This window comes from Convolutriloba macropyga, chromosome 1 (genome assembly GCF_964194025.1).
Source record: "Convolutriloba macropyga chromosome 1, txConMacr16.3, whole genome shotgun sequence".
NCBI lineage: Eukaryota > Metazoa > Xenacoelomorpha > Acoela > Convolutidae > Convolutriloba > Convolutriloba macropyga.
Genome location: NC_134468.1, coordinates 68,425,966 through 68,440,697, shown reverse-complemented (window position 1 = coordinate 68,440,697; position 14,732 = coordinate 68,425,966). Strand labels below are relative to the sequence as shown.

At 37.0% G+C, this 14,732-nt stretch overlaps 1 protein-coding gene across 1 annotated transcript in view; it reads right to left on the bottom strand.

Annotated features, from left to right (window-relative positions):
* Positions 1-14,379, bottom strand: part of LOC142341863 (uncharacterized) — a 36,460-nt gene extending 22,081 nt beyond the window's left edge. The window contains exon 1 of the mRNA XM_075393143.1: positions 14,005-14,379. Within this exon, the coding sequence (XP_075249258.1) occupies positions 14,005-14,294 (290 nt within the window). The 5' untranslated portion in view covers positions 14,295-14,379. The remainder of the gene's footprint in view (positions 1-14,004) is intronic.
* Positions 14,380-14,732: the final 353 nt, after the last annotated feature.

Sequence of the window (14,732 nt, the reverse complement as noted above, 5' to 3'; positions counted from 1 at the left end):
AAAAAATTTTTTTTAAAAAAAATCAGATGAAAAAACAAACAGAAAACCGCATGTGAACAAAAAAACCACTAACGAAAACGAAATTTGGTTCAAACAAAAAACTAGGCTTAGAATGAACTATGAATGGACTTGGAAAACCACTCAGAGAAAAATCCGATCAAAAAACATTAAAAACCAAAGTAAAATTGCTGTATGTGAACAAAAATTTACTTGCGAGAAACCAAAATCTTTTTCAAACACCGTTTTCTCACTACTTTAAAATTGGAGTGAAAAAAATGTACGCCGCAAAACCACTTTTTCGCTCAAAGTCCTGTTTCGGCGTGACCAAAATGACTACTCCAATTTGACTTCATAAATCATGAAAATGTGTGAACAGATCTTAAATAAAAAAGACAGCGCCCCAATAAAAATCAAATTAATCGAAGTGTAAAAAACAGGAGCGCTATAACAATTGGCTGAGAAGCTGAGGCGGCTATTAAACAAAACTGACTAGGGTGAATAACTCAAATGACTAGCGAGCGGTTGCCTTCGTCAGTAGCTAGTTAAGTTTTAGGGAAGCCAGCTTAAGCTTATTTGAAGGCGCGTGGGGTGAGTGTGACAGGGCTGGGGGAGTACAAGGGGGAGAGATCAAGGTTTGAGAACATTAATCAGCCATCTTCCTATCTCAATAAACAGCTCAACTCCGAAAAATAAAATAAATTGAAATAAAAATGTTTGAAATATTGTAAAAATAGTCACTGAATTATAAAGAGTTGTCGCCAAAAACAATTCAATTAGCAACAAAATGAATCCAAAATCACCGATGGTGCACTAAAGAACTTTCTATGGTAAATAAACTCAAAGTTAAAACAACAAACTTAGAAAACTTTGAAAAAAACCGCAAAAAAACGGACTAGCATGTGTACAATTTTATAAAACATAAACACCTCACGTCAAAAAGTAGCATTCAATTCAGGAACTAACAAAAAGACCTTTTTACATTTTTTCTAATTGGATTTTAAAAAACAGCGCTCAAAGAACCAAAAAACGAAGAAATTAATGAAAGCCAAAAATTGACAAAAAAAAATTAAGAAATACGGGCCAATATTGCAATTTAAACACATTAAAAGCTCTCTAGAAACATTGTGGTATCAATTTCAGATGGTTGCATATTCATACTGCATCGATCAAAATTTACCTCCACAAAATACCAGGTTACAGTAAAAAAAAATGGGCCAAATGGACGAAAACACGTCCAAAAACTTATCTATATAAGCTAATCTCTCAAAAACTCTTTTCAAAGTCAAAAGGTTATTCACTGAACGAAGCGCATAAACGAAAACTTCTCTCGCTCGGGAAAAGTTAGTTCACAAGACAATTTTACTGACTTTCACTATTAGGTCAAAACGCCGCCTGAGCGAATAGTACATAGCCGGTTAGAATACCTGAAACGATTCGAATCGTCGTGCATTATAATCTCTAACCTAACCTTACCGAAATCAGAACATAAAGAGAAGAGAAAAAAACAAAAGTAGCCCAACAAACCACATTATTGAACATGCCGACAATTTTTAGGTGCGGGGGGAGCTAGGTGGGGTGGCTGGGTAGATAGGTTGAGGAGGTGGGTAGTGCTGGGGTAGTGGCGGGGGGGGGGGGGGGGGTAGGTGTGGGGGGGGGGGGAGTAGGGGTAGGTGTGGGGGAAAAGTTGGGGCGGGGGTAGGTAGGTGGTGGGGAGGGGGGATAGGTAGATGGGTGGGTGGGTAGATAGGTTGGGGAAATGGGTAATGTTGGGGTAGTTGGGGGTAGCTAGGTGAAGGGAGGGGTAGGGGTAGGTGGGGGTAAGTTGGGGGGTGCGGGGGCGGTGGGGCGTAGATAGGTGGTGGGGGGTTGTACGGTGTAGTTTAGATAATTAGGGGTGACTTATATAGGAACAAAAAATCTCAAAATGACCTCTTCACCTTGAACATTACCAGCAGTTCCTAATTACTCTACATTACAAACGAAGCTACCGCTAAAGTCCAATATTCGAAAACAGAAGTCAACAATCAAAAACGGAGGTAAATGCTCGAACAGAAAGAAGTCAGAATTCAAGTCATGAACAGACTTGCTTTCTGTTAAAAAACCTGTAGAATCTCAATACTCCTCTTCGAGTCGTAAAAACCTTAAGAAAACCAATACTCGTACAAAAAAAAAGACAGCGCCCCATTACAATTCAAATTCTTTGAATTGTAAAAAGGAGAGCGCCTAAATAATAGCCATTGAGAGGCTGACGGCGGCTATAAAAAACAGAAACTATGCACGACCTCAACATTTACGTGAGCTGTACAGTTAAAAATCCGATTCGCCTAAGAAGCTCTAAGCAATTCACAAGCGACATAATGCCCATTTCTCCGGACCTGCAACAAAGTCAAGAACTCAAATCGGTCAGACACAACGATCAAAACAACCGGACTCAAATAATTGTTACAGACTTTGCTTTGAGCCAGTTACAGAAGCAGTAAATACAACAAGCAGTAACATAAGACGAACAAGATTGAACGCTCTCAAACGACTGCCGCGCGGTTGGCCGTCAGTAACAAGCGGTGTGCATGGTTAGGGTTGGAAAGAGGTGTAGGGGTGGAGTGGGGCGTGCTATGAAGCGGGTAGAGTAAGGGATCTAAACTGTGAGAAACAACCCCTCACATTATGATGTGAGAACTCATAATAAGCTCTAAGAAAACACCTCAGCGACTTATTGCAAACACTTCCGACTTTCAAGTAATATAACCTTATAATTATTAGCTGGCATGACTGCTTCGAATAACAAACATACCCGGCAGATTGCCGGAAAATAGCCGCCGTTGATTCCAATAAGCATGATTGGGATTGAACGAATAGAATATATTGAAAAAAAAAAAGATTTTTGTACAAAAATATTTTTTAAGTCCGATTTATTTTGATGGCATTTCGTAGTTGAACATACTTCTGTTTCTTAGAGAGAGGCTACAGGGGCTACTATCAACACCAATAAGCATTAGAGGTGGTAACTAAGACTTATAGGAACGACGTTGAAATAGCGGGCATCTAAAATTGGGCTTTATGGGTTTATCCCGTTTCTATTTCTGACTTCAATTTTTTATACCGACTCTGTTCATTTTGAATTGCTTTGCTTAGCAACTGATGTTCAAATTCACTTTTAGCAGAATGAGAGAAGAGAGAAACTAGCCTAGAGAAGTCAAAATGATTTCACGCAAAATGTCGAAAAAGCGGCAAAATGGTAAAGCGAAAAAAAGTTTGACGAAGTAAAAAAACATAGCAGGACAAGTCCTGACGTACAATTCAAAGAATTTTCATTGACTAAAAAAACTAGACCTAAAACGGACTATGAATGGATTGGAAAAACCATTTAGAAAAAAATCTGATCCAAAAAATCGAAAAAAGAGTAAAAACCAAAGTGAAATTGCCGCATGTGAACAAAAAACCACTAGCGAGAAAGCGAATTTTTGTTCAAACATCATTTTCTCACTCTACTTTAAATTTCGAGCGAAAAAATTTCACGCCGCAAAACCACTCGCTTTTTCGCTCCATTTCCTGTTTCGGCGTGACCAAAATCACCACTCCAATTTGACTTCAAAAATCATGAAAATGTGTGAACAGATCTTAAAGATAGCGCCCCAATACAATTCAAATTCTTTGAATTGTAAAAAAAAAATACGAGCGCAATAATAGCCGGCTGAGAAGATGAGGGCGGCTATTAATTAGTATTTAAATTCTTAATTTAGATTTTAAAAGTGAGTGCAGAAGGCAATTTTATTTAGTCAGGTAGGTTACATATTCTAAAAAATTATTATAGGTTTATTATTATAGGTTTAGGCACCATTTAAATACTAAAAAGAGCTTCAATATAAAAATTAGTCACAGGCCTATTCTATGCACATAGATAAAGCAAAAAAATATTTCACTCACGCAAATGTTGCACCTTAACTTCTTGAAGCTCAATGGCCGAACTTAAATGGTCGAACCTAAAATTGGAAAAGAAGACGAACTGAAAACATACTCGATAGATTTACAAAGTAGGAACAGCTGCAAAACAGTCTTTTAGAGGCTCAGGATTCGACACAAGATACACAATTGAGTTTATGGAGTCGCTAAAATTATTCTAAAAAATCAAAATCTTCCTTAAAATACATAATTTTGTTGCATAAATATAGTGCTTATTACATTTCAGTCGCGATGCTTCATTAGTAATAGCCTTTTTACATAGGAATCGTCTGTATAGTAACCTTATAGAAAATGTTTATAGTAGACTCACGTCACCTTAAAGTGCTGAAAGTCAGCAAAAAAGGTAGAAAGTCAGCAAGTAAGGTGTCATTTTTGATTTTAGAAAACTGATCACGCAGTTCAGTTACTCAAATGACCGAAGCACACTTCCGGGGTGAAAAATTGCTTTTAAAAATTATGCAGACGGAACGAAAAACCAAGATCACCACATTATAGCTACCGTTCCGTTTAAAGCTTTGCAGATATAAAAACATAACCGACTAACGTCGGGCGAATTGCTCTCAAACGATCAGCGAGCGGTTGACTTCGTCAGTAGCAAGCCACGGTATAGTGAGGCTAGCTTTAGCTTGATTCGACTATGCAACTTTTAGTTTTCTAGCCTTGTTAGTAAATAAATAAAAACTGATATTTTAAAAATTTAAAAAAGCTTCCAGATTTCGCCGTGAAAATGTAACTTATTATCAAAACCTAACGGAGATTTTCTGTTAGGCTGAAAAACCTTAATAATGACAATGTCAAAATTGAAAGAAAATGCAAAATTTGTAAAAAAAAAATGCTAAAATTCGCGATGTTAAAATGCTGAAACCATTCCACTACCACTAGTAACTATGCAGCAACCTACTATAAAACCCTAGAGGAGATTCTTTGACACTTAGGGCTGAAAAACTCAAAAAATGGCAAAAATTTTCAAAAAGCTTGAAAAAAATTGTGAAAATTAGTATAAAATTGCGTGTTTTTAGCGATCGGTTGTTCGAGCGTAGCAACGGGGGGGGGGGGGGGGGGGGGTCGGCTGATGGGGAGGGGGGTGGTGAGGCCAACAGTGGGGGGGACAACATCGCAGTGGGGGGGGCAGGGGCAATAGTGGGGGGGGGTCAACAGTTGGGGTGTCTTCGACCTCTAAGAACCGCCCTTCACACCATAAGTATAGGTCTCCAAAACAGTTTGAGCTGAAACAGAGCTGAAAGGCTTTAAGAGCACTTAATGCCCGCTGGGCGCTACCTGTTTATCCCGATGTTGAGGACGAAAAGTCAAAAGCGTCAGACAAAAATTCGGTCAAGCGAAAAATTGCATTGAAAAAAAAGACCGACAGGACTAATATAATTGCTACAAACTTCGTTTGAGAGCAATTAAAAAGCAGGACAAGTCTCTGAACTACGATTCAAAGTGTTTCAGTAAATTAACCAAAAAATAGACATCTAAACGACCAGGAATGGAATTTAACAACTAATGAAAAAAAACAGTCCATAAATAAAGAAAAATATTGATAACCAATTCCAATCGCTGCTGAAAAGCTTTTTCTCAAAAACAGAACATTTGTTCAAACACCGTTTCCTCACTCCACTGCACTTTGAAAAAAATGACGAAAAAACTATCAGACGATAGGTCGGTAATACGAAAAAGACCGACCGGAGTAACATAATTGCTACAAACTTTTCTGAATTTATAAACTAGATAGCATCTGATTGGGCCTCAAAATTCGAATCATAGTCGTGCAATAGCTTGTTTGGAGAAATCCTACGAATCTAAAAACCTGCAAAATATCTGCCAAATGAGATATTTGAAACCGATCCTTAAAATTCCCGTAGCACGATAAGCGTTCAATTACCAGCCTGTAACCGATTTGGCGCAAAACTTTAAAAAAGTTGCCGAAAGGGTGCCTTTAAAAGGTAAAATTTTGTGGTCCTTACATGAAAATATTTTATGGATCAAAACACTATTAGATCGACACTATGGGGTTCACTCAAAGTCCATGAAAAGTACTATCAAAGTCCTCCTGTTTTCTACAACAGGTAATTGTTCCCACATTTTTAACACAAAAATGGGGGAATTCCTATGCTAGCCCCACTTTTTTGTTCAGGCAAATTTTGACTTTTTGAAAGCAGCCCAGGCTAGAATATTTGGTATCAAATTGAAGCTCTCTGCGTCTAAAATTTCACTACAAAGAGAAATTTTAGGAATTTTGTTTTTGGAAATTAACCATTATCTTTCTACCCACAATTCAGGCAATTGTTTCAGGCAAGTATCTTATCGTTTTGTCAATGTCTCCACAAACATATTTGTGTCATTCATTAAAGCAAACATAGCCGGCAGATTGCCGGAAAATAGCCGCTTGTGGCCTATCATGATATGAAACAACTAAAGAAATAAGATTGACAGATCGACCACCAGCTTTTTAATAGACCACTCGACTTTTTTTGGTTAGATTCGGACTGTCATTTTTATGAGAAAGACTGGCTCTACAAGGAAAAAACTCTAATGGAGCTTTTGCAAAATTAATATTCGATATTAAAAATCAAGACTCTATTACTCAGGAATTATGGCATATAAGTTTGGCACTACTTAGATGCACACTATTGACCTTCAATTAGTAAATGTTCATAAAACTTAAAGTTCTATAAGTGAGTTCAGAAGTCTTTTTTGAGTAAGGTTGTCACGCAATTGACCTAAAAGCAGAAATGACGTCACGAACACAAATTTTAACTGCAAAGCAGTAGAAGACATCGAAGTCATTGAAAAAGTAAATTCCAAGAAGTCAGGGTCAGACGAAACAAAAACCTGTTAGACGATAAAAAAAAATAGGAGCGCAATAATACCCGCATGGAATTACTGACGCGGCTATTAATAACGAAAATGAGTTGTTAGGAGCAGATCCACGTACTCCTTCAGCTATTATTGAGTTGCAATTTCATGTAATTTAGATCGTTTTTGGGTGTAGTCTTTTTGAAGAACTCTTCATAATTTTTGATGATTATGAGTTGAGTTTTAGAAGTCAAATTTGAGGGGGCACATGAGGACACAGCATCACGCTGAAGCAGCACGGGTAACAAAAAAACATTAAGCTTCAGGGCGCGAACGGCTATTTCTGAAAAACATCTTCTATGATGTGAAGAGGAAAGCTGAGCTTTCTTATTTAAATCACACACTTTTTAGAGCTACTTTGTTTTAAATTAGTCTTGTAGGCATTTTTATGCTTTATAGCAGCGTGATCAAAACAAGCGTTCAGTGCTAAAACAAACGTTTCTGAAATATTATTCTCGATATATTGATTTGATTTATATTATGCTTTCAAGTGCGATTTTGGGGGAACATTCTGTGCCACGCACAGAACAAGCGATCCTTCTTGTTTATCATTGTGCATCTAATATTTATTTCACAATTATTTATGCAGTATTTTCAATAGTTAAATTATGGGAAGTTATTTTCGGGAGCTACACGCCACAAAACAGGCAATCACTAAGATTAATTTGCCACATGAAAAGATATACAGCCATAAAATTAGCTACTCAATTAAAATACAACATGAAGAGCGCGTAGTTCAAGGCAGACTCAGTACAGTCAATGAAGTAGTGCCTTCAAAACACCTTTTCTTCCACAAAGCCATTCATTTCACTCTTTCAACTTCATAAGCAGGAGCAGCAATAGATGAGGAAAAAGAGGAGATTTACGATAGCAATTAGGCTTAGCAGTCCATGTGAACAAACAGACACAATAAGACCTGATTAGTACGACACATACCACGCTCAATTAGCAGACGACAAACATACTTCTACTCAAAGATGTACGCAGAACAGTTCTTATATATAAACAGCAGAACCTTTCCTTCGAGCATATTACCAGGAAATTTTTCTTTTGTTACCCGTTTAACACTAAAGCAACCAATGCCTCAAATTCATTTGGTGATTCCAACACCATCGTTTAACTCAGTTTCCATGTACAATACTGCAATATCAACCAACCGTTGAAACACTATCACGCAACCTGACCCTATAACCCTAGTTTCACTATATTTCGTGAAAAATGAAAAACAAATTGTTTCAAAAAATCTTAGAGTATATATAAATCTGCCAATTATTTTATGTTGCTAAAAGAGCCACCAGTCCTTTATAGGCACTAATGGAGCGTCTGCTGTGACTAAAATGGGCAGCCTCCTCCTCCCTTTGCGATAAGCCTCGCCTGTTTTTGTTCACACCACAATCTTATCCTACCAACCAGCCATGTAACCCAGGGTATACGCATCCCAATTTAACCAGGCGTCCTTCAAACAATACAGATTTAAGGGAAAACGTTAGCCTTTGGAGGGAAACTGATTCCTTCAACTGTGTGGTCTATGCACAGACTTCAAGCCAATTCAACCCTTGCATTCGACAAGTTTTTGGCGGCTAAAATGGCCAAACAATTACCACGAATTAGGAATCTTCGTCTGGATTCAATTGAAATTTCAAAGGTTACTTGAGATTGTTTTTGCTATCTGTAATTTCTCGTGCAATCATTATGTTAGGACTACGGGGAATTGCGGCAAAACATGCCTAAGCAGCTTTTACCAAGTTGTATGAGGGGGAAATGATAGGAAAAAAAGGCTCCAACGGGGAAGAAAAAAGGAGAGTCAGAAATTCCCGCTGTTCAGTTCACCCAACGCATCAAACCAACCGTACAAACATACCAATGAATGAAACAACCTTCCTATTTTGTTGTTCATGGTTCCATAGATTACAGCATTTTTATTCAAGCTCAATTAATTTCAATTTCCATAAAATCGAAAATATCACACCTCAAAACCTAAGTTTTCCCATAAACTTTGTCGCTTAAAGATTTGATAGTTCACGCATAATTATTATTTCGAAACACCAGGGTAGAAAAGTCGTTTTTATGTTAATTTAAAAAATTATAATGTAAAAATCAGATTAAACTAATTAAGGGGAAAAATGACACATTCAAAATGTTCCATTCAAACATGATCAAAATTAGCATTGTATAGACATTACTCCTCTAAAAAATCTTCGGCTAAAATCTCAGTCGGCTGTGTTTCTCTCATTCGCAATTCTTCTTTAATTCACCAACGGAGAGTAAAGAATGATTTCACATTTCACCTCAGCGAAACACGTGAACAAACAAATATTTTGTCTGTGTCAAAAACGGAACAATAAAAGGCATCACATGACGAGAACAGAAAGGAAATCACAATGGGATTTTACCATATATAGATTGCTTCATTCTAATTCAACTAAGTTGTTCATTTAGTCTAATCTTACTACAATGACGCAAGCACCTATTTTGTAGCCTGCCCTTACGTTCATTGATTAACCAAAAACGGCATAGTGAGCGAAAAAAAAACAATTTTCGAATTAAATCTTCGGAACAATAGAATCAATATTTGCCTGTCAAAAAATGCTGTAACGCAAAACCTTCCAATCATAGTCATGCCTGTGAATTCCGACCAAATAATCTAAAACGTAGCTGGCAGATTGCCAAAAAATGGCCGCAATGGCTTTGTAGATGTGCAATCTCAAAAAGATGGCAAGAGAAAGACCGAAAAATGATTTTATTAGATGCTGAGATGTTATATTTTGATTAAGAATCTGTTTAAGTTAATGCTGCTTCTAGTAGCTGCTCTCAAATAAACTTCAATTAGAGTGATACGCACTCTTGACCTTATCTCTTTTCTCTTATCTCATACTCACTTGACCTTATCTCTTCAATTAACAAAAAAAGTCAGTTTCAGAGTCAGGAAATCATTTTTGAGCGCGAGGTAAGTCACCCGTGACCAAAACTTAATCACGCGAATGAACAAAAAACTCTTGACGAAATAAAAAAAACAGCAGGACAAGTCCTGACGTACAACTCAAAGAATTTTAATTAACTAAACAAAAACTTGACCTAGAACGGACTATGAGTGAATTGGGAAAACCGTTTATAAAAAATCAGATGAAAAAATTTAAAAAAAATCAAAATCAATGTCAAAATTCCACATCTGAACCAAATCAACTAGCTAGAATGAAACATTTGGTTCAAATGAAAAATTAAGCCTTGAATGAACTCCGAATGCATTGAGAAAACCAATTGGAAAAAAAATCCGATCCAAAAAATTGAAAAAAAAATCCGATCCACAAAATTGAAATTTTGTTCAAACACCGTTTTCTCGCACTAAGTTAAAATTAGAGTGAAAAAATTTCACACCGCAAAACCACGCGCTTTTTCGCTCCACTTCCTGTTTCGGCGTGACCAAAATCACCATTCCAATTTGACTTCAAAAAGCATGAAAATTTAATTCAAATTCTTTGAATTTTAAAAAACCAAGAGAAGGCCAATAAGAGCCCCAGCTATCGCTGTGCGGTTATTAAATAAAACAAACAACCGAAAAACGTCGCCAAATTGCTCTCAAACTACTTGCTTTGCTTGCAGCAAGGTGAAATTTATCCTGGTCTCTTAAGAGAGAAGTGTACGGCAGAAAAGTGTGGGGTTTAGTATGTGCCAAAATTGTCCTTTACTCTAGCAAATTATGTCTCCCCTGTATTTGCTGTGAAACGTACAATTAGACTGCCGTAAGCTCTTAAAGAACTCCTTAGCAACTTTTGCCATTTCATGAGGAACAACGGAATCACTACCATGAATGATCGGTTCAATAGACAAAAATAAGACAGAGACTCGTAACACCTTAAAAGTTCGTACACGTGCTACTATTTTTACATTTTTTAAAAAAGATCGTTTTGAGAACAATTCGCGGAAAATGTTCTCTCACTCAAATTTTGAAAGATATCGAAACACCAGCACTGAAACATCAAGGGGTAGATCAGAAAAGCAGGAGGGACTTATGTGGGATCAAAAACTCTCGAAGTGACCTTTTCACATTGAATATTATCAGCAGTTCCAAATTACTATATATTACAAGGTAAGCTACTGTTAAAAGGGTCTAAGTCCAATGCTTGAAAACAGAAGTCAACGTTCTAAAACAGAAGTCAACGCTCGGAAACATACGTCAAAAGTTCAAGTCATGAACAAACTTGCGTCAGCTTAAAAAAACATAGCTGGTAGAATACCGGAAACGACTCGAAGAGTTGTGCAAAATAGTTACACTCCTAGCCTTACCTAATAGGAAATATCAAAGAAAAGAAATAACGAGGAAAAATTGGCCCAATGAAACTGTAGACAAGGTTTAAACGAGGCCACAGCTTTTAGTTTAGGGGTCTGGGTAGGCTGGGGTAGGTGGAGGGTGTAGTTCCTCTAGGAGGGCGCGGTAGGGGTAGGTCGGGTTAGGTGGGGGTGGAGTCCGTAGTTGGAATAGGAAGAGAGTGTTATGGGAAAATTTCTCATTCACCTTTTAACCTTGAGAACTACCAGCAGTTCTTAATTTCTATGTATTAGTACCTATGCTACTGTTAAAGTCCGACGTTCGCAAACAAGAGTCAACGTTCTAAAACAGAATTCAATGTTCAAAAACAGTCAGCTAAAAAAATCTTTAGAGTCTCAATACTCCTCTTCGAGTCGTAAAAACCTGTAGACTCTAAATACTCGCAAAAAGACTTTACAAAAAGACGTTTACAATAATTGCTTCAGTTGAGTGCAATTAATAAGTATCAAACGAAGCATGCAATTGATGAAACAAAAAATTAAAATTCAGAACCAGTGCAAACAGTAATACGGTTTGAGTTTTTATTTGCTCAATGGCTTTTAGAGCTTCACAAATTTACCTCACAAACTTCAAATTTAATAGCTAAAGGAAAACCAGAGTTCTCAAAGCTTTTCTAGTTTACGGGTAACCTGTAATTCAACAACGACGATTGATGATCTGCTCTCAAAGGATACCAGCATCAGAGCCTAGATTATACTCTGGCTCAACTAAACAATACAGTGTTAGGAGGTTTAAAGCTCCTCTAGTAAAAGAGCCACTCTTAACTTTCTGTGATAAATAATCGCGACATAGCACCGCGCAAATGGGTTCAGCTTAAAAATCTGTATGAGAAATACATCGCGAAATAATCAAGAAGGCAATAGCCTTCTTCAAAAAAAGAATACAAAAAGTAGACAAAAAAAGGGTAAAATTCATTTTTTTAAAAAAATTGTTTTCAATTTATCATCAAAAGCTACCCAGTCCAGCAAGAAACGAGCATCTTGGAGACGGCCTTCCTTTCTGCTTGGATGTGAGCACTTTCAAAAAAAGTGGACTGTTCATTGGACTGTTGAAGTTGCATGCAATTTTCCAAGACATTGAAAGCATTCGACAAAAAAAGGCTCGTTTTATAAACAAACAGAAAAATTTGCAAACAATCTTTCTGTCACCAACATTATTCAATACACTTTCATCAACTGAACACAAATCTTATCGGTGGTCTCAAAGTTTATTCATGGTTTGGATTGGCTACCCTCACCTGACTGTTATATGCAAAAAATTTCCCATACCATAGTCCTTTGTTTTCCGTTTTCAAAATTTTAATCGAAAGGAGCCGAAAAAAAAACGTGGCAGAAGCTACTCAAACAAGACAAGACCAACCTCGAAAACTTTTATACCCAAAATTTGAAAACTTGTTCCTGTATCGAAAAAACCAGTTTGGGATCTACATGCATTGACTGTCCAAAGTGGTAGAAAAGTGGACACTGGGGAGCAACAAAAACCAAATTGCTCTACCACTAGCTGACGGAGGATTCATCCACCAAAAAACAAACAGCTGAGAGTAAACTCACCGTTAAAGTTGTATAACTCACCGTCTTTAAAAAAGATTTACACTCCGGGAAAAACCGTGCCAAGAAAGCAATAAATTGTTTGCACTGGCGGCTAAATAGAAACCTTGAAAAGTACCTTTCAATTTTGGAGTACTTCCAATTGCATCATGTCTATGCAAAAGTAAAAGTGACCGCTGAAAACAAACCCGATTTCCCAATTTTTGATAACTTTTATTGAAGAAAGCAATAATTTATTCAATTTTGAAGTCAACATTATTTAAAATAATAATTATTACACATTTATTTGACATACACGATTAATAAGTTGAGATAAAATGACTAGTTACATAATCGGCTCACAAGCTGTCTCTAGTTATATAATCGGCTTCTCATTTTGTTTTGGAAGTAAAAAGCCAGCAATAAATTTGCAACAGCTGAACAGAGCAGCGACCCCCTTTGACAGAAAACACTACAAATGCTACCAAAAAGAACACACTGACGTCGTATGCTAAACTGCATTCAAACAACTGGCTTTGTTAAGAGCTAGCTTAAACTTTAAGGTCAGTTAAACTAATTGTGTGAGTAAAGAAGAAAGTTGGGTGCGCTACAATAAACATTTACATCATACACCGTGAAACTGTGCTTTCTATATAGACCGATAGGATGCCCCAAATTTGTTTGAGAACAATTGAAAACGATGAAACATTTGAAAATCGCACAAGTGAACTTCAATGCTAAACCTTGCCCTTGAATGTCGGAAAGTTAATCGAACACCAGTTTATTATTCAAATATGAAAAAGTAAGTAGCACGATAAAAAAAAATCAAATAACAAACTTTTCTCTTCTCAATTCCTGTTTCCGCTGGGTCGAAACAATAACACTCAAAACTGCGTGGTTAAAGTATTGTGTGCTCGGTATCAATACTCTTTTTTAGACCGCAGGATGTTAGGCAGGACCGCAGTTGAATTAAAATATAGCGCTCTATAAAGAAGTATGTGGAGTCATCAGAATAGTTTGGCTGCTATTAAGGAACATAACCGACTAACGTATCAAGCTTAGGTAAGTTAGCATAGCTTGTCTGTCAATATACATCTAAGGAAAAAAGATACTACAACTTATTGCCCTCGGGCTTTACCATATTATCCCATTTGCAGGGAAGGTCGATCACACGAAAGTTTGTATAAGAAGACAATAAGGTCCCGTATATTTTGTAAGCAGCTAATAAACGCTTTCAAGCAAACAGAATTGTTCAAAAGCTATAATGAATAACAAAATTGCGCACAAAAAATTGCAAGAGCTTTCAAATTTACGGAAGCCTAAGGAACTAACATTAGCATGTATTTGTAGAAATGGTGAGGTATGGAGATAAGAATTCCAGCGCCGTCTCCAGTCGTATTATCACAACCAACTCCACCACGATGCTCCATTCTTTCTAAGATGGTTCTACCGCTTTCGACAATGCTTCTAAGGGGCTCGCCATTGATATTGACCGCAAATCCCACGCCACACGCATCTTTCTCTTCTTTCGGACAATACATTCCGAGTGTTTCTCCATCTTCGCAAGCCTGCTCGCCCTCCTCAGTGGGAAACAGATGGTTGAAACACCACGTGCAGGCCATATTCCACTAGCGTCACAATAAATTCCAAGCAGTGCGCGCTCAAAATTAAACTGAAAAATTTACCTTGATTTAAAACACGCTATTAAAAAGGAACCAATCAGAATTGAGCAAAATTGCGCATTGGGATACAAGAAATGCTTGAAATAGAGAAGAGCCTATGAAAACCGTACAAACATTTGATAATTCTTCGCCCATATTTGCTAATAGAATAGCAGATCTTCAACGCGATATTCAAAATAAAATCGAAGGATAATTGGTTTCAACTGCTGGCCAAAATACCTCAAAAAAATCCAAAAAACCAATCACATCATTTACTATTAGTTTGCAGAACTCTGTTTTTCGAATAAAAACAACACTTAAGACGCTTCAGATGAGCAGGGATTTCTCCGTAATAATTGATACGCTCCATTTGCGTATAAATTGTAATAGACGTAAAAG